Raw genomic sequence first — 20,954 nt, 5'->3', positions numbered from 1 at the left:
TAAAATAGTGGGTTTTTAAGTGTTTAAAAGTTATGACCCCCCCCCCATGCCTCAAAGTGGTTTGGTCCGCATCCTGCTCCCAGCAGAGCAGCAGCTCGGTAACTTGCAGTCAGTCCGTCAGCCTGAGAGGCAGCAGCCTGATGAGAACTAGCAAGAAAACCTCCTCAAGTGAAAGCCAGTGAGTCATTTATTACACCACTTGTTCACCAAGCACAAGGTTGTAATATGAAAAGCGATATTTTTCCCCTGCTCGGTCCAAAACCTGCCTCTTTCAGCTCAATGTTTAAGCTAATAGCTAATGACTGTTTCCAAGCTCAAGTGAGTGCAGGACTGTGAGGGAGAGAGAGGACAGACCACAGGAGGAGCAAATACTGAGCTTTTGATTCTTTCAAAAAGTCTGTCAGGATATTAATGTCAGAAATAGTTCATATTTTACTGATATTTTACTGATATTTATGGATGGAGGGCTCTTGTCCCCCCCGACACCCCCGGGACCATGATAACCCTAACCCCCCCCCCCCCGTAGCCACGTATGAGTGAGGGGGTACTCGTGGTCTGACAAAAAGGCTCAGGGGGTACACAAGACAAAAAAGGTTGGGAAACACTGTACTATAAGACAGCCTCCCCTTTGAGGCTGAAAAAAAAAACCAACCTGTTAACCTAGAAGTGAAAATGATTGCTCAGTGCTCAGTGTGTTTATACATTTGTATACGGATTGTAACTCCTAATATATCTATTTTTATGAATAGCTTTTTTCCTGGATCGAATCTTCTCGGTAGTGGTACATATTCAGCTGTATGTTGACAGTGGCTGAAACTCACACTCTGATGTATGTGAAGTTTACCTTCACAAATATCATGCACACTGGGGGACTTTCAGGGACTCAGTACGGACTTAGGACTTAAACCTGCTGAGGAACCTATCATTGAGAGGTATATGTGTCCACAAAACTTGAGACAGTGAATTTGTTTCAACACAAGGGGAAATGGCAGTTACCCCACACAGGTTAACTGAGGAATCATCCGCTTTCAAAGAGCCACAACAATGCCCAAACGCAGACAGAAAAGTCAGAGAGCACAGTTCTGCATTTGCAGGCCAAATGAAAATCCCCGCAATTCTTCAAAAGCTAGACAGGATTTTTTCTACATCTCTGATGGATTACTTTTGTTATGCTATCAATTTAGTCATTAGTACACAATCACTGGCAGGTATTATTGTCAGAAATGAAAAAAAAAACAAAACAAAACAAAAAAACTCAAATACTCTGGAAAAAAAAATGTAAAATTTGGCTCAGGTGGCTCCCCATGGAGCAAAAGGGTTTCCAAATCAAGTATTGACTCAACTGCGCCAAAACCTTAAACCTTTCTCGTAACCCCTTTGTTGCAGTGTGGGGTGTGGTAAGAGAAGTATCAACAAATGTCATCACGAGGGGATAAACCACATAACGCTTGACTGAGAATCGAAAAGAACGGAGTGACAGCTGTCCCACTGTAAGATCAAATGGGATCTAGCCCCTATGAAGTACAACAAACACATAACATCTGACATATGCCTTTGCAGTGCTTGAATCAAAACAAAGCCCACAAACAAGTCTGGTCTTGATGCCAAGAAAGCCCCTTTGCTCTCCATTAACATTTATGAAATGTGGTGGAAAAATTAGTTTGGACAATGATGATATGGCTTTACAGTTTAGTATATGGTGTTCTCTATACTAATACAGCTATGTAATATTAAACCATAAGAGGAGATACATGGGAGACTGTTCTTTCTTTTAATAAAGGTCTAAAGATAGTCCAGTATCAGCTCATGCTGCATGTAACTCATATCATATATAACTACAAGAGAGCACTCAGTATAGTGCATATCTCCACCAGGTGTATCTCCCCTTCTCCAGCACTCAGACGGCAAACCTGCCCTTTTTCACTCACCAGGAGAAGGGAAAACATGGAGGCACTGCTTGTGTATCTCCCCTTCTCTGGTGCTTAGACTTGAATGACAAACCAGCTGAGGAGGGAACACTCAAATGCAGTATAAAACATGTTTTTCAAAGGTTTTGAATGACCATAACCACGAGAGGTCCTTGATCATACAGTCAGGCTGACAGGCTCAGTAGTATGTGAGATTAGCTGCAGACACATGTATGAACACATATGCAGAAAAAAAATGCTGCTTTCCCTGCTATTATAAGACTTCCGCACAGAGTCAAAGTCAACTGAATGGGGAAAAAAGTTTTTAATATGCAATGCTCAAGGTAAAAAAAAAAAAATCTCTGAGGCAGATCCTTGTCAAATATGAACTTGTATTTTCCAAAAAGAAAAGGTTTGCTATGTGCCCATTTTGGTTGTAGTCTTGTAGTTCTGCTTTCGCTCATGTTCCAGAAAACCACAGTCAGGTCAGATATGGCTTCAGATGTGAGAGTGAGAGTGAGATTGAGAGATTAAGAGAGTGAGAGTGTGAGAGACAGAGAGACTTTTGTCTTTTATCACCTTTAAAAAAAACCATCTCCAAAGCTTCAGATTCAACTGCTAAAAAAAACCTACCCACCACATACATTATAGAAAAGATTAAATAGAAAATAAAATGAAACACGCTGCCCCTCTCCTCCTCAGACACACTCACTAACTGCACATGCACACACACATGCACACACATGAACACTACATTATCCAGAGACCCCCACCAACAACATCACATCAAAACAGATCCATACAAACAAATATACAAACCAACAATTGCACACAACCTGCCCACAGCATAAGAGGAAAAAAAAAAAAAAAAACAATCCCCGACAAATTAAAAGATTCCCATCCCTCAATGTACTGACAGCCTCACCTAAACAACAAACACACTGAAACCCCACTGAAAACTCTTTATCATTAACCGAGCAGTAATATTTCAAGTCAGCCCTAAGGCGCACAGAGAAAAACCCCTTAAACACCAACATTACATCCACAAGCCCCCCACCCTGCAGCCTGTCTCCTCTTGTGAGCCAAATGGCCAACTTTGCCCAACCAAACACAAAATTCAGCAAAACACTTTTGGCTCTCCCCTGTGCGCTGCACCAAGGCCCCAGGATGAGCGGCCCCACAGAGAAAAATACCCCTATCCTCCAACAGATCCCACACAGCAGTGCAAAAAGAGGTGACAACCTGTTTCACTCAGCAAAGACATGACACACATACTCTACTGCAAGTCTCCTGATCTCCTTGGAAGACACCACCTGAAACCGGACATCGTCTGTCCCCTCAGCTAGCTCTGCCAATAATGCTCCTGCATGTCCTATAGAGCCCTGACATTCCTGATTTTAACTAGTGCAGCATAAAGGACCTTCCCCTTCACCCCCTGAATGGACCCCCAGGCTCGGCATGGAGAAGGTCAGAAGGTTTTCCCTTCCTCTTCCTCCTCCCACTTCACCAGAGTGAGAGAGAGATAACAGCAGTGGTCGAGCGAGCTAGAGGGTGAATGAAGAGAGGGAGTAGTGAGAACAAATGTTTTTCAAAGGTCTTTCATCATCCAGTCATAACTGTGCACAAAAAATACTAGGCTGATGGGTCTAGTAGTATGTAGGCGGTCCAGTGAGATTTGTTGTGGACACACACACACACACACACACACACACACACACACACACACACACACACACACACGGTTGCCTCCTGTCTGCCACCTAGTGGAGATAATTATTGTATATAAGGATCTTTTTTTTGGCTTGAATCTTTTTGGTAGTGATACATACATATTCAAAGATTAACAAAACTGTTTACCTTGAGGACACATGAGCGCACAGTGCTTTATGTCCACTATGATCTATGTAAAGCTAGCCTTCACAAATATCATCTCAGCCTCAGTCAAATTCAGTATTTTGCAGCACATAGCTGATGGTGATGTTCCCTGTTTGTAGGGAGGAGGAGCTAGCTCTATGCAGTGTTACTCTGAACACAGTATAGTGTGAGGAAGACTAACGTCACTGGTGTCACACTCAGTGCTCACTAGCCCCATACGCTGGAGGACTTTTAGGGACTCAACAACCCCCACTAACATAAAAAAATGAATTGTGGTTTGGTTTGCTTATGGTGATGGTGATGGAGGGAGAGGGCCCCTTTGAGCAAATAGTCAACCAAAAAAAAAAAAAACCTGCTGTGCTCTGCCTTAACAAAGCTGCTGTGAACTGGAGGAGAGAGAGAGAGAGAGAGAGAGAGAGAGAGAGAGACGTGGAAAACTGTCAGATGTTTTTTGTCTGTTAATGAATGCCAAAAGAGGGAATAAAGTAAGCAATTTCACAGGGGGTACTTTTGAACCCTTTTATTTTAGAGCAGCCACAATCTGTTTTAACCTTTACGAGTCTTGCCACACTTCAAGCAGACTCACCTCAACCCAAACCGAATGGTTGTGCCACCGGTGCAGCACACATGTAAACAGCGATCAAGTGAGCTTTTGAGCTGAAGTGTCCAATGATTCATTCTTGCTCATCACAAAAGTCACACAGGGAATGTGGAGGGCTTTTACCTCATCATCCAATCATCCAATGAACTACTCTCAACCTTGATATTGATGACTGATCAAAACAGTAAAACATCTTTGCTTCTCTCTGCAGATAAATGCTCCCTGCAAATCAATACCCACAGGTCACACTGTATGAAAAATTGCTGTTTCGATTACCATTAGTTGATCCATCATATTCATGTCTATGTGGCAATTCTGATTTTGTACTGTGCTTAAACATAATGCACTGCATTGTTCTACTTAGTGATAACTCTGCAAAATCTGAAAGGTAGAGAGCCAAAATTTGTTGGAGAGTTATGACCCTGTGCTGACTTCATGAATGTATAAACCATAAACAAACTCAAGACAGCTTTAGGTTTGTCCCACTCTCTTTGGAGGTAAATCCCCCCATTACTGTATCATGCTAATCCATTGACAGTAAGGCACAGGTCTTCCGATGTGAGTGGAAACAGACCTCTCTTGTTGCTACTCACTTACAAAAATGTAGGACTGTCTCTATAATTAAGGAGAAGTTTTCTCTTTCTCTCTTTTTTTCCTCTTTCCAACATATGGAAGGAGGACACAGTTTTCTAAATCGGGAAGTAGCCTGGAGCACTATCCCTGCTGAGTTTTTAAATATAAGTTCGGCTAATTTATTCCAAAGAGAGCACAAAAAGAGGAATTTCATACGAGTATAATCATTGGTATAGTTCTGGTGTGTAATGCTGATGCAGACCTAAAGTTATTTTCGTGCACTGAAATGTCAAACAGAAAGATTCATGCAAAATGCTGTTTCAGCTCCTGTCTGTGTCCTGAAAAAGCTCTTACCTTCAAAAACCAACTTTGCAGGAATTAAAGAAATACCTTCTCTGCCGATTCAGACCCATTTTAATTTGTTTTCTGCGATAATTACAATGATTTGGGTCATGAAACATTATCTTTGACTCAAGTCACCTGCAACACTTGAAAATAACTTTCCAAGTAAACATGGTAAGTCCTCCACTGACAAAAAGGTGAAAATAGAAGTATTAACCTGTTGATAAGGAGGCTACTCATTCAATACAATTGCTTTTGGCCTAACTTCACTCACATCACTTTTATTCGGCTTTCCTCTCTGAGCCTGATAGCTGATAGCCGGTCTGTCTCATTATTGTACTGTCTGCTGGCCTTTGCCTGTCTATCTCCTACTCTTCCAATAAGGCGGTCATGCAGTAAATATCAGACATCAAGTGAAAAAGTACACTGCACTTTTCCATTAAAACACCTCTCTTCATTTACTGTATAAAGTGAGAATGACAATGTTGAGAGAATGATAACCTTTTTTCACATATTAACATCCTCCAGAATGATGGATATTCATTATATATATATATTTTATCTATTACATTATGATTTAATTTCCACAACATGTACACAATTTACTTCTATTAGGGAAAATTAAATTACATTCACAATGACATTCATTAAAAAAAGTAAAAATCTGTAAAAATTCATTGATGTAAATTAAGATTTTGAAATATTTTAGAGGTATGTATGTAATTAAGTCATACATGTTGCTGATTGATAATTGAATGCTGTCTAATGGAAAAATAAAGCCCAACACCGCCTCTTTTCTTTCATAAAATGCCAATTACAAATGCCAGTCATATGCAGAAAAAAATGACATAATGCGTAAAAAACCTTAGAAGAACTGCAAAATTTAGGGTGGAGAGAATGATACTGTGAAACAGCCTGTAGCTACCTCACAAATTCCTTGGAGCTGTCTCACCAATGTTGGGGATTTGCTGATGAAAGATCCCCAGTGTTTAAAAAAAAAAGGAAGATGAAGAAGAAGAAAAACGGATTTTATTCAAATCCTCCTCTCACCCATGAAGACCTAGTTAGCCTTCTGTTTGGGGAAAAGCTGGTGATGAGGGTGAAGGAGGCAGATCCACTCAGTGATCAGAGGAGCTGTGGAGGTGGAGGAGCCAGTGTGACCCTGAAGTCCACCCAGACATGACCCCCACCCAGGACCTTTACAGAGCAATCCATGAAACATCTCACTAAAAAAGCGGGCTTCGGGGCTTTCAACCTTCTGTGATTTTTTTCTGGAATGGTTCTATAGTTTTAAATAGATAAGACAAGTGTTCTTGTAAAGATATTCTGTGTGAAGATTGTTAGTTGTGCTAGAAAAAAGCAGAATGACTGTGCTAAAAATGAAATTAATTGCAAAATAAATGATTAACATGCCTCTACAGATTTTATTTATTTACTCCTTGGCAGATTTTACTCTACGGTTAACCAACATGAAACTGTGGTGTATTGTCACTCAAGGTAAAAGTTGTGCATGCAAAGAGTAATGAATTAATTAAGACTGTAGTTTTGTTGTCCCATCATGTGTCTGCTGTTATAGTATCAGATTCTGACCATCCCACGGTCCTTTTTAGAAATGTTCTGAGTGTAAACATTACACAATTCTTCCTGGGAAAATGAGACTGTGCCCTTACAACACAGAACAAAAACCAAAAAATAAATAAATAATGAAAAAATAAAACTCAATTCCTCTCAGCAAAGCCAATGAGGTCTTTTTCAATTTCAACCTCCTACAATGCTTTGCAGAGGAAAACTCTTTGCCATCTTTTTAAACCAGCACTGCAGTACCAAGTTTTTATCTGGTTTGCAAATTTTGGTAATCCTTGCAGTTTTACTGGAACTGGACAGAATGTCTTGCCAATTTCCTAGCAATTTTCAGATGATTTGCAGCAAAGTTGAGCATTAATTTGCATCAAGGAATAACCCAAGGAAACTGTAAAAGGCACTATTGTGTGAAGGGATTGATTACAAAAACCAGCACCACCACTATCAATGTGGGAACAACGTGGGAGTTTCGTGTCAAAACCTGCACATGAATAGCTGCTAACCATCATGCATGTTGAAATGCCAGCAGGCCTGAATAATCAAACAATCAAAATCAAAATATTATTGGAATTACAATATGGCTAAGTATAAATAGAGTATTGTGGTGCTGTAGAGATGCCCTGGCCTGCAAATCATATTGTACGGACATTAAAAAAAAAAACAAAAAAAAAAAACAAGCATGTTTGTTTGGTACACCAAGCAAAAATAACATTATCATCATTTTAATATCTTTTTCAGTGAAAATGAAAATTATGATGCAAAAATGACTCTAATTCTCACTAAAGCTGTGAATCATATTGACATCACAATATCTGTCAAAATAAATGGAATGTGATTTTCTTTACCATATCATTTATCCCCATTTGGCAAAGTTCCATAATTATAAGTTTAAGAGTATATTGTTAAATATTGTATTATTATGTGTATTCATATTTGTTTGTATGAGAGCAAACAGCATACAAATACACAGGGCTACCCAAAACACTGAAATACACAAGTGTGTGTGTGTGTGTGTGTGTGTGCATTTGTGTGTGATTGCTTTCTCACCATTGCAGCACTCTTCATGGCATGGCTGATGACCACAATGACGCGCCCTCTGAAGTTTTGGAGCGCTCCCGCTGCAGGACACTGCAGCACCTCACCGTCGGGGCCGAACGCTGTGCTGTAGGGGATGTTGATGCTGCCAGAGATGTGGCCTCTGCTGAAGCTGGACACATCAGAGGTTAAGGGCCACAGCTTTATGCTCACACCGTGGACACTGTCAGTACTGACTACAAATGAAAAATAATTTAGGTTAACTGCTTCTTAACTGTATAAGAGTCACAAAACATCTAATTCCACTTTCTGAAAGGTTACACAAGGTCTCCTTTACGCCCATTTGATAAAAACCCCTTACATTTTTAATGTACTGGTAATGGACATTTGCAATAGTAAAGAATAACTGTTTCTCTCCTAACAGGTCCGCCAAGCCATACAACCACATAGGTCATTTGTTAAAACCCTCTAATATGACCAACAGGAGTGTTTCCTAAATTAGCCACATATGTCACCCACAGAAGCATCTCTAATATGACCCAAAGGACCCAAATCTACGAGGCAAGTTAGGTCATTACCCCTCTAACTAGCTCGCTAGCCACTAAAAATACTTGGTTAAGGTTAGGAAAAGCTTAGAGAAGGGAGAAGGGAATGTCGTAATGGTTAAGGTAAGGTAAGGTAAAAAGGTCAGAGTTAGGGTTACAAAATGCTACCTAACATTGGCTGAATGGCAATTTCATTATTTACAGGAATGCTAGAGGTCACTTTACATTAAAATGTAATTATAGGTTGTAATAAGCTGCTGTGCAAACAACCTATAGGGTTGTTTTTTTGTCAGAGGACAGTCTTGTTTCTCTGTACGGGGCATAAAAACAGCTCCTTTGGACATGATTTAAGTGAACATTGGAGTGTAGACTATCCACTGCTTTGACACCGTAATGAATCTTTAGCCTCTATAAATACCAGCTTAAATTCACAGGGTCACACTGTATAGTCCCTGTTCATATTGAAAGACTATTATATTCTCTGTAAAGCAAAAGAGATACAAGGCATGGTGCGGCAGGAGGAAGGGACCCTCCACTGGTTTCCTACAGAGACTTGCTAAAATCTTTAAAAGCCAAATACAGCATGGCTCAATTTAGGTTAAGTGTCTGCTAATCAATCATTTCTTTGTGAATCTTTAACTGATAGCAATTGTGTTTCTAATGAATTGCATTATCACGGGTATCACATCAGTAGACACCATGAATACAGTGGATACCAGGAAACTGTATCAGGCCAGTTCAGTGATACCCTAATTAGCGTGCTTGTTATAATGCTTATCAGATTGATGCAGAATGAAAAAGACAGACCATCAGCGCAGCCAGAGCTATGTAAGAGAAGCCTGGAGATAGCCGTGTGGGAAAAAGTAGCCCACAAAAATGCAGGGAAGGGGAAAGGAGAGGGAGACAGGGAGGGCGAAGGAAGAATATGATGAGCCAGACAAATGAAAGTAATAGCTCAATCTCAGAGGAGAAGGTAACTCTGATTGGGGGGTGAAGGTGTGGAGGGAGAGGAGGGTGCGTGAATGAAATAATGGAGTCAGCAGAAAAAGAAAAGCAAAGAAAGAAAAGATAAAAGAATGAGAGATAAAAGAGGGAAAAGGGACTGTTGGGTCACAGAAATCACAAGATTGCTAGGCAAGTGGTGGAGGAAAGAGCACGGGGACAGTGAGCGAGCCGGAGTGGTATTTAATTGAATAATCACTCTCGAAAAAAGGAGCTTGTTCTGCTCCAGAGTGTGCAGCTATCGACATTATTGCTACATATTTTAAGACAAGCAACGCTCGGTTTCTTTGCTGGATGAATTAGTGCTATTCACTTAACGTGATGAAAGAACATTTAGGGCTGTTACATAATGTACAGTATAAGCTATGGACTGACAAATCCCACTGTGGTACATTTACGTCTGGAATTACAAGAAGCTCATGGCAGTGTTGTTTTAGCAGAGGTAAATGTTTATTATCGACCAGGTGCCAACGAAAGCTAAATCTTGACAGTACTAATTTACACCACACAGATCTGAATTTAATCCACTTTCTGTGACCACACAAACCAAAACAGCCGTGTGTCTGAGATCACAATAAAGGTGGACAGGGGTTGCCAAATCCTGCTAAAGTGGTCAAATCCTCTTTTGTCCTTGTGGGTAAGCCTGAGGAACCTCTGTTTATCAGAAGAAGGAATTTGGCGTGAGGGATTGACATTCCAGAATCCTTAACTCTCTCCACTAATCCTGACAGATTAATGGCTCTTTAGCCCCAATAAACAATTACCAGTCCACTGGCGACCTAAAGTGGGAGGCTCACATCCATTGCTTGGAAACTTTCAAAGTCAACATCAAGCTCCTGCACTTTGCCATGAGTGATAAATAAAAAGCTGCCCATTTGCAATAGTAAAATGAGAGATTAAATGGATAAAGGGGATACTGAATGTGGCAGGCCTGGACTGTACATCGGGAGAACCGGGAGATTTCCCGAAGCGCCAGCCTGTCACTGGCCTGGTGGTCTGCCCGTCTTTTTTTTTTTTTTAAGACAGGTCGCCGGCCAGGCCAATCAGCTGTCAGGCCGGTCGGCTTCGCCAGTCTGACCTTTTTTTTTTTTTTTAAAGTCAGAGAGACAGGCCAGGCGAATCAGAGGCCAGCAACCTGTGAAGAGCTCAAGATGTGATTGGTTTGTTTTGATTAACACCCGCCCCAACAGTCCAAGTCCAATATAAACAGGCAGTATGCTGAGAAGGGGGTGTCGCGACTCGCGTGTGTGTCTGACTGTGGAGGAGAGAAGAGGAGGCGGAAGCAGTGGCGGTTCTGCCTTTGTTGCCACCCTAGGCAAAATTACTGGCTTGCGCCCTTCATGTTACTACTCCGCCCCCCCCCCCTCACCGACCTGCATCCGAGTGGCACCGCATTAACCCCCCCGCCCACGCTCTGGCCTGATACCTCACTGATTCGTGGCCTGAAAAAGTCTCCCAGTCCGGCCCTGGAATGTGGCAACCAGTTGAGGATTTAATTTTCAATTTAAGGGACTTAAATTGTTTTCTTTTGGCATGGGAGCCCTACACACACATAAAGACATGCATGTGAAAGCACAGATGTTGCATGGATGCATGTGCACACACACATGCACACACAAACACAACATTTTAAATTAGATACTCAGTCATACAGTACCTGGAAACTGACTACAATGTGTTATAATGAAATGGAGATAGAAAATAGTTAATTCTACTTAGGCTTACTGTTGACAAAGGTTAATGGAGGTCAAGTGAAAATCAAATGCTCCGGTAATTTGCATCTTCTGTTTACTTGGCAAACACATTATAGCAATCCAAGGTGACAGCGAAGCCCTGAGACACATTCATCAGATTTTTTGAGACTATTAGACAAGACAATGTCTAACAGTATGAAACACACAGCACACACTCCACCTGACAAAATGTGCTTATTCCTGTAACTGGCTCTCTTATGTTTGTCAAATTCCTCCATTACTATTACAGCTATAAATCTATAGTCATGTATATTAGTCCACTGCTATATCAGGGTGACAAAAACAGCTAAAAAAAGGACAATAACAAAAGACTGGCAGCTAAAGAGCAAACCAAATATAGAAAAGGGCAGGACATGGATGAGGAAACTAGAGTATATTGAAAAGGCCAACAGAATCCATTCTCCTCAGAGTCAGAGAACAGGCTGGGGCTAATCCCTGCTCCCTCATGCCCCCATCTCTCAGATTGAGGGATACGGTAGGACAGCCTGGGCTGGAATGAAGGGCCTAACTCGACCTCTCCAGAGAATGCTGCAGAGCCTGGCAGCACGTGACTGGAGTAGATCATCCCCCTTTGAATCTGCCACAACTTGCCTGTCCTGGGAACAGAGCTGTTTCACTCTCTGTGCCCACAGTTCATTCTCGCAACCGTGCAATGCACTGGCACCTGAGAGAGATCGACAAAAGATAAGATACTCAGGCATAAAACGCACAGAGGGGGAAAGAAACTGTTTACTGGGCGCATGTGTATGAGTCTGCATGGGTGTATGTGTGTCAGGACACTTTAGAAGTTGTCTTAATATTGAAAAAAAAAAACAAAGCAGGCACAGTAAATAGGTTACTCTTCTCCTCGAGGTACAGCCTGAAGCGGTGAGACACAGACTTAAGTCCAAAGATCTTTATCCTACCGATGTCATAAGTCAGAGTCACTTTCAAAACAACACTAATCAGAGCCATGCACACCAGAGCCTTCAGAAACCTAACACTGAAAGAATGCAATTTAGAAACCATTTCCCTAGCTAAGCTGCTGCTGTTGATCTCCTGCTATGAGACAACAAACAAAAGCGATTATGAAAGGAGTTTCCATTTACATTTATACATATACATTACCTGTGTGCTTCAAATGAGTGAATGGCAGCTGGAACAACATTTCTTGTAAACTCCTGCCCCTCTTTAGTTACTGTTGCTGTATGTCTGACAATCTATCTATCCACTATCTGCCTCAACAACACGTTTTTACCGTCTTATGTGCTTGTCAAGTGTCAATCAGCTGCAACAGAGACCGTATTTCAGTACTCTCAATGTCATGTCAAACCACAGTTGTTACGAACAAGTGGCACATAGAAGTGAATACCAGGCAATCTTTGTTGGGTCACTATGTCAATCATTATTTTGCAAATGGTCAATTACTTATGTTGGATGCTCGATGGCTATTTATTGACATTTAAAGTTGTAGTCACCTAACTGGCAGCATATACCTCAGTTACATGAACGCAAAGGTTGCTGCAACAATTTAAAGACAGATCGGTTACATGGTGCCATGACTTACTCTTGCACAAATTCAGGCTTTGTCAAGGAGTCTGTATTTGTGGACACCGATACAATTTGTGTGCATAACAGTGTCTTACCAAACTGCACACCACACCAGCAGTCTGGCTTACTCAAACACTTCCAGTGTTGCACACAATGTCAACACAAGCATTTCTGTCATAGAAATACAGAATGTTTTTTTTTTTTTTTTTCCCCAGTATGTCACAAATCTGATTTCATAGCATGATGTAATTAGTGTGCCTACATGGTAGCTGGGGCAAGAAATCAAAACAGCCTGAAGGTAAGAAGTGAAATGCTGCTTGCTGGGAAGCAGCACTGCCAGTCTGCAGACACCCTTCATGAAACCGGACAGAAAAAACACCTCTTTGTAATTCTCTCAGCAATTTCTTTGCTTAACTATGGCAGAGTAGTTATAATCAAGTACCATCAAGATAACTGTGAAAACAGGCCAAGCATTAGTATCTGACTTTCAATGATGCAGTGTCACTGATGCCATAAGGATACTCCTCCACACTGCGGATGTCAACAGCGACGATTTTGGGCTTGCTGGCTTTGGTCCTCTTGGTGGACCCACCCGGTGACAGCTCACAGAGGTCGATTAAATCCTCAGCAGAGACCCTCGGTGACACTTCTGCTTTGAGGTCACTCAGCGCCAGTGGCTCTCGAGACTAGAGGAGAGGAAGTCACATGAGAGGAAGAGTTACAAAAACATGTAGTGCAGGTTTTCAGATAGCTTCTGAATATCATTTGAATAATGCAGAAGAGGAGGAGGAATCTTGTCAGTCTGTAGGCATCTATCTGTAGTATACATATGCCCCATAGTGGATGTAGATATACAATACCATAACACAGTGCAGACACTAAAACACTAGAGAGATGAATATAAAATATTTTGAAAAGTTACAAAAAATGTCACACTGATGTGATTCTCTTGTTGTTGTTGCTGTTCCGATTTGTATATTTGAACACACATGGTTGGATAATGCAGAAACTCATTACCCCCATGCCACCCCATGTGAAAAAGCACAGGGCGCATTGTTCAGTTTCTCTTGCCCAGTTTCCATATTCACTTTGAAAGTAAAATGAGAAGATAGACAAATTTCACCCACTGTATTTTTCAACATAGTGCCAGAATAGAGCTGATCTATTTTTTCTATGAAACCAAGACTTGACCTGAGAGCCTGCTGTACAGTAAGTTAATCAGCTATTTCACACTGAGCTTGAAAACGTAAAAGTTAAAATTCAGTCAAGTGAAATGTATGTATGACACTTGCAGTAAATCAGACATAATACCAAGAAAAGCATAATCAGAACCCTTAACCACAAGAACAAATTAATACTGAGTAACAAATAAAATGAAACACTGAACATATTTTCACAAGTAAGGTAATTTATACCCAAATGAAACAAGCAAAGAATACTTTATTATATTAGCTCTCTTTATACAACTCTTTCAATTTGTTTTGTCCAGAGAAATTTGGAGAACAGCCTTTCAAGTGAGATGAAATAAGGTAGTTTGTACACACACAAAAAAAACCTTAACTAGATACATTTTGAATAATTTTTGCATAATGTGTAAAAACTGAAGAGGTCCAACTTTCTTTTCTGAGTCACTTCAAAGGGACTAGCCACAAATGTCCTCGTAATGCAGGTGGTCATTTAGCAGGTGGGTGTTCTCCATCCCTGCAGTTGAAATAGAGGGAAGAATGCTAACTGAATTATCTATGAATTTCAGCAGTATGTGAAAGCTATTTACTGAGTGGCAAAGGGCCAACTGCACGTGGAGTAAGTACTAATGCTCTGCCATCCATGAAATAAAATGTTTGAAAGCACTGAGCTCTATTAGCCTGCTGAACAATCTTCCACCCATCCAATCGCAGAGAACTCACATCTGTGAGTCTTCAAAAAGGGAAAATGTTTTAGTTTGGGATATTTCCATCAGAGATCAAATTCAAGGATTTAAAAAAAAAAAAAAAAAAAAAAAAAGCTGTCCAGCTGAGCCTGTACTATGAATTTCAGGCATCAGTACAGTGTTTGTTTTACTTCTTGTTTTGTTTTGTGCTAGTCAGGCTATAACCCACTTGCAAATTTGCACATTTATGCGCACTTACATTTTGCTTTCTAAATAAATTGTCAAGTTATGACTTCACTGTAAAAAAAAAAAACAAACAAACAAAAAAAAAGTTGCTCATTTCCATGTATACTGTTACCTGAGCTATAATGAATAGAGTAGATACAGTAGATCACTCTAGAGGTTTATCAGATCAGCAAAATTAGTATGACACATCTGTGCAACATGCCCATGCACTGCAGGGTTATAAGGTATAGACAAAGTTTGGCACCTACAGCTACTTGAAAAAAAAAAAAAGATTAATTAAGTAGGCTTATAATGTCAGGCCTGCATAGTTTGCCTGGAGGCTTTCACTTAGTTCTCTGTTAGTCTTTATAACTCTGAGTATGTTCCAAATCCTTCTTTTTATGTTTAGGCAATGAGTGACAAATGCGGTTTTCATGTTTTCCTCTCAATTAGTCAACCCAATTTCCCCAATTGGGTTGACTAATTAGTTTAAATTATTTTACTAATTCAATGTCATTTTTTTTTCTTCTGATAAATAATAGGAGCATGAATATTCTGACAGTATAGTATCTGATAGCCACTGTGATTAAAACAGTGTTTCCGGTTTACATGTGTGTGAATATGTGTAAAGGATTTAGCTCCACTCTGCTGTTAATAAGAATGAACTGAAGACGGAAATGGGATTGCAGGGATGTGAAAACTGGCGGGTGTATTCAGTGCATTGTTTTTTAACTGGGCCGACTGTTTTTTCTCTTTAATTATCTACAGTGAGCTTGGGAGTACACATTCCAGGCCAAATAAAGGAGCTCACAAACTGAGCTAGGATCTACATATTCATGATGTGGTTTTATGCTGCGACCAACAATTGGGTTATATGGCTAAGATGGTTACACTGCTCTCTTGGAGCTTGTCTTTTTAAAATTCATCTCACCCAATCTGATACCTATTCATCATTGACAATTAAATATAAATTTCGATCCATGACTTCTGTCCTGCAGAGATAAACACAATATATGTTGCAGTGGAGGCTGACTGTCATTAAGATTTAGCTTCAGGGTTAGATATCGACAAAGGACAGTTGCGGGAATACTTATCTCTAAAAACAAAAACACATTTTAAACATGCTGCAGTGTAACAGAGGAGGTGTGCCTGTGCCTGAAAGTTACCTTGTATAAACCCTGCGTAAAGTCTAGGCAGGACAGACAAATGTGGAATGCAGCTGCTCTTGAGCAAGCCACTTGCTACAGTAGAGCTCTTTAGTAGAAACAGTGAAAGGTTGTGTCAGGTAACTGCAAAGTGTCAGCAAAACATGTAAGTGCACCTTTGTACTTGTGAATCAGAGCATTGCTGGTAAAGAACACACCTTCTCAGTAAACAAATACAGATGACAAAGTAAGATGAAGTGTGATGACTGGATACAAAAAAACACAAGAGGTAGGAACTCTGGGCTGTGTCTTGTTGACACAAGAGCATAACTTCAACACAACTTTTTTCAAGTGATCATCGAAGAAACCATAAAGGGAAACGTTTGACATGATAAACGGATGTTTCCATACCTACAACTGTGTTTAGGAAATTCATTGTGGATTTGCACACATACACAAATGTGGCCAAAAAACTGAAAAGAGTGATAAACGGAGTGGTTTATCACATTTAGGTATGTTCCAGATATCTAAACTAACAATTTAAAAGATGCAATGCCCTCTGAATTAAAAAAGCATGTGTGTAAGAAGTTGTAAACCAGACAATGCCAATGTAGTCTTGAGAGATTTGTTTTAAATCATAAAGATTACATAAGTCAGTCAGTCAGTTTGTGAGGAACATTTAATGCTGCACAACTGTAACAGAGAAGTAAGCTGTCAAACTGGTACGGACTTTGCTGTATGAAATGTGTGTCATTTTTTTTTAATCTAAGTTGGAGTTACAAAGAGCAAAATTCACATGTAAAGTGACTGAACACTGAGTTCAGTTTGATGTGATTTTGAAATAAATGCGGGCTATTAGTTTCTTGTCGTGCACACACTGTACTGTTGCAGTTCTGTGGGTCAACCAGGCTGGGTGGCGGCAAACACCTCTGCAACGTAAGGCAACATAAACTTAGCACAAAAAAAACTGGCTCGGGTTAAGGAAAACAGGTTTGTATGACTCGCTGCAGCACAAAAATACAGAGCTTGCCTGTGGTCAGCTAAGAAAATAAAAGAGGCGCGTGTCAATCTGTACTCTTGGTTTAGAAATCTGCATACACAATTTACACATGGATGTTCTTTATTTTCTCAGCTGACCCCAGGGGGTTCTGTCTGAAAACGCAGACACTTGAAAAATAATAGGTTATGCCTCTGCAACAAGAGATGACTCAGGCTGTGTAACTCGCATCAGTGTAACTCGCTGCCTTCTAAAAATCTGGACGCTCATCAATACACCATGTGCTCCACCATGAAAATTAACAACGATTATACACCAACATGGACCAACTCACCATAAAACTAGATGTGCGTGCGAAGTTTAAATGCAATAAGGGGAATATTTACAGCAAGCCGTCATGTCATGTTTTTCAGTTTGAGAACTGTGGACACACAAGTTGCACAATAATTTACAAGTGGCTTGTGTTTAATCACTTGGCAAACAGGACTCAGTTTGTCAGTCAGCTGAACAGTGAAGGATATCCACCTCTCTAGACCAACACCCACTGGATTCAACAAAAACATGACTATATTGCCAGTTGCAAGAATGTAAGCAGAGGACAAGATTTTTGTTCTTTAAAAATAATTTTAAAAACATTTTCAATCTGAAAAGTGAGATCATAATCAGACATGCTGCAATGATTTTATTTTTTTTTTTGTTATCAGTTACTTTGTCAATTTTATTCAAGCAGCATTTCAGCAATATTAATTACATACATGCATTTGAATATTCCCTTTTTTCACCACTAGTCTTTCCACCTGAGGCGGAGGGTCTGAATCACAGAGGGGCCACAGAAAACTGAGCTCTGGTCAAAGAGATCTGAGCTGTGAAATATGATACTACAGATTCAGGGGTCCCTAAATATTTCAGTCCAAGACCATTTATTTATGTTTATTTATGTTTGTAATTTGTACTTTACATCGCAGCAAAATAAAACTGCATCCAATTCCAGAGGGAACACAGAAGCACCAATCTCTCTCCTAAGAAAGTGACTTGAGTCACCATTTCAATTTCGGATCAGATGTGCCGGTTTGATATGTGTCTAACTCGACTGTGTCTAACTGCCGGGGATAAAGGGGGTACAGTGTGTGCGGAGCAACATTTATAGCAAGTCCAGTTGACTGTCTAACATCAGTTTATCACTGATGTCCTGTGCGTGTGGTGGGTGGGTGTGTTTTTGTGAATGCATGTGTATACACTACCTTGCACCAGAGATTAAATTCAGTGTGCATGCTTAATGAGTATGAGTATGAGCTCTATTTCATCCCTGAGAAAGATGCTCAGTTCATCGTATATTTTTTTAACACTTGTCTTGGCAGTTCTTTTACTGTTTCCTGTTGTACCTTGCAAATTTTGAGTCAACTGAATACTAATTATGTTTTTTATATGTTTTTATAGTAAATTCTGAAGTATGGAGTCCATTGTTTGGAGAACTGCTCAGTAGCTGTACGACACCTCACCACCTGTCTCTTCAGCAAAGGAAATATTGGCTCTTTGTCTCGATATAATAGTGTGACAAAAAGATGAAGGTATAAAAGTAAAATGCTGCATTCAGGTTAAAAGTCTTTCTTAACAGTTTGTTTTTATATGTAGCAGATTGATATCACAATCAAATCAAATCAACTAAAAATAAAATAAAATAAAAAAAAAAAAAACAAGTAAAAAATCTTCAGTGGCAGCCATTCATGTCATGTTTACCGCCACTCCAGTTGCTTTAACAGGCTTCAAGAAACACAAAATATTGCCAAATTTACTTTACCACCATTCATTCATCCATCCAAAATTAATGAATTTGTTCACACAGCCACTACTTCTACAGCCAGATTGGCTGGAAAAGGGTCAGCTTTACTGCTTTTGTTGTGATAGCTGTTTATCTTTAAATAAATTGCTCTAAGGTAAGGGATTTCAGCCTGCTATCTATATTGGATTTTTGCCTGTTTGTCCCTTGTGTGCTACGGAAGGTTACTGCATCTTTAACCATCTCTGACAGCTGGCAACAAATTTCACCCAGAAGCTACAGGTCTTTCTTATTTTGGCATAACCTAAAACAACATGTTGACTGCTTAGAGCATACATGGCTTCGTTCCCTTACAGAAACATAAAAAGGCCTTTACATGGCAAAGATGCATCTTTTGTGGCATTTACTGTGATTACAGCTCTTGTTCACAAATACGCCTAGATGACAAACTTTCACATGTTTGTATGTCTGAAATGGGAGAGTGTTTGGACTCATTTAAAGATAATGTGATTTGTATCAGAAAAACTGTAATGTATGTATGTATTTTTCCTGTTCTGCAATAAGTTAGCAATAAGTTAGCCTTTTGATGAGCTGTGTCTCACCAATCAGGCACAACTTCATTAACAACGTTTAACCTAGTGTAGGGACAATATTGCATTACATCATAAGAATATGGGGGAAAATATTTTCTTATATCATGATTATATAATTTAGAAGCAAATATAGTTTGGGATCTGTTGTCATATGAAAAAATACATGCTTAGAAGCATGTCTAACTGAAATGTTATGAAAGAACAGAGAGCATGGACTTTGGGTGAACTATGACTAGGACTATCTTGCGCCAGAGTCCCTAAACCCGTTATTTGGGGATTTAGCGTTCCCCCACAAAAGTTGCTATCTTGCACACCTGCCATTATCCCTAAAACACTTGCGCTACCCGTTACATTACGCATAGGCGTGGTTTGGGCGTTACGCCAGTTAAACCAATCAGTGTGCCAGGTGCCATTGCCTTTAAGAGCAGGCTGCACTATCCCAAATCCGCAAACCAAAACCCATGATGGAGAGAGGAAGGTCGCGATTTAGTACTGTCTCTGCCATTTTCTCAGGGGTTCAACTGAGGCTAAAACAAGGTGGCTTTTTACAGGCGAGTTAATTGGGGAGGTGGAGCCGCATGTGCACGTCCACATGTGTCCTAGTGGACGCGCATTGAAGCCGCCTGGGCGCGCTCTTGTAAAAACCCAAATGGGATAGCGGGTGGTTTTGAGGACCCGCTATACACTTTCCCTAATGTGTGTGGTCAAGATAGCAATTGTAGGGAAAGCGCATAAACACACCCACGGACACACCTCCAGGCACAAATAACGGAGTCAGCATAATGTGTAGCGGGTAGTGTGGCCGCAAGATACTGTTTAGGGATAGTGGAAGCTGCTAAATGCATAATTCACGGGTAGCGGGTAGTGGCAATGGGTAGCGCAGTGTGAAAGATAGAGCCCTAGGTGTCTGAGTTGCAGTCAATAAATATCTTCACTTTTCATAGGAAAGAGAAAGCAAGAACTTTAAATGTGGTTTTTGTAACACCTACCCTGCCCTCAGACCAGTTGATTTTACTAAATAAAAGCTGAGCCCCAGGAGGCCCCCTTCTTGATAGAGAGCCACCTGCCTTGTTGCATGTCCTATGATACTGTAATAAAGACTGATTCATAACATCTGAACTTGGTCAGAGATTTCTTCTGAGCAACTCTGATACAAAGGAAGAATTTCCAACCTGGTAATCTTGGACTATGGCATGAGGCTCCACTTGATAAAGTTACAGTGGGCACTTAAAAACAGCCTTTTCGTATTTCAGCAATATCAACAGAGGAAGAGAGGTCAAGATGTGTCTTGAAAGAGCCACATAAATGCTCAATATAAAATAATAATTTTGTTCCTGGCCTGATGCAAGTTGCTACATGATACATGAATAAGGGAAATGAAAAAAAGATAAATGGAGCAAGGAAGCACTTGTATTAAGAGATAAATAAATGTTTACTTTTATGGTTTGCTTTGTAGGCAGTATCTTATTCACTCAACCACACAGGCAGTGCAGCATTTATTGCTTAGTGGATCTTTGGGCTGGTATAGAGTTTTCCACCTTCATTTAAACATACAGAGAAAATGGGATAGACTGGACCAATCAGTTGATGTTGATGGAATGC

General features: G+C 40.2%; 1 protein-coding gene across 2 annotated transcripts in view; it reads right to left on the bottom strand.

Annotated features, from left to right (window-relative positions):
- Nucleotides 1-20,954, bottom strand: part of tbck (TBC1 domain containing kinase) — a 50,678-nt gene that overhangs the window by 1,686 nt on the left and 28,038 nt on the right. For both annotated transcript variants that reach the window (XM_030054622.1, XM_030054614.1), the window contains exons 24-25: nt 13,268-13,431; nt 7,927-8,086 (exon numbers count right to left, since the gene is read on the bottom strand). In XM_030054622.1, coding sequence (XP_029910482.1) covers nt 7,927-8,086; nt 13,268-13,431 — 324 coding nt within the window. The remainder of the gene's footprint in view (nt 1-7,926; nt 8,087-13,267; nt 13,432-20,954) is intronic.

The sequence above is a fragment of the Myripristis murdjan genome, chromosome 1, assembly GCF_902150065.1.
Source record: "Myripristis murdjan chromosome 1, fMyrMur1.1, whole genome shotgun sequence".
NCBI lineage: Eukaryota > Metazoa > Chordata > Actinopteri > Holocentriformes > Holocentridae > Myripristis > Myripristis murdjan.
The sequence above is the reverse complement of the archived record's forward strand: the minus strand, read 5'-3'. Positions and strand labels throughout refer to the sequence as shown.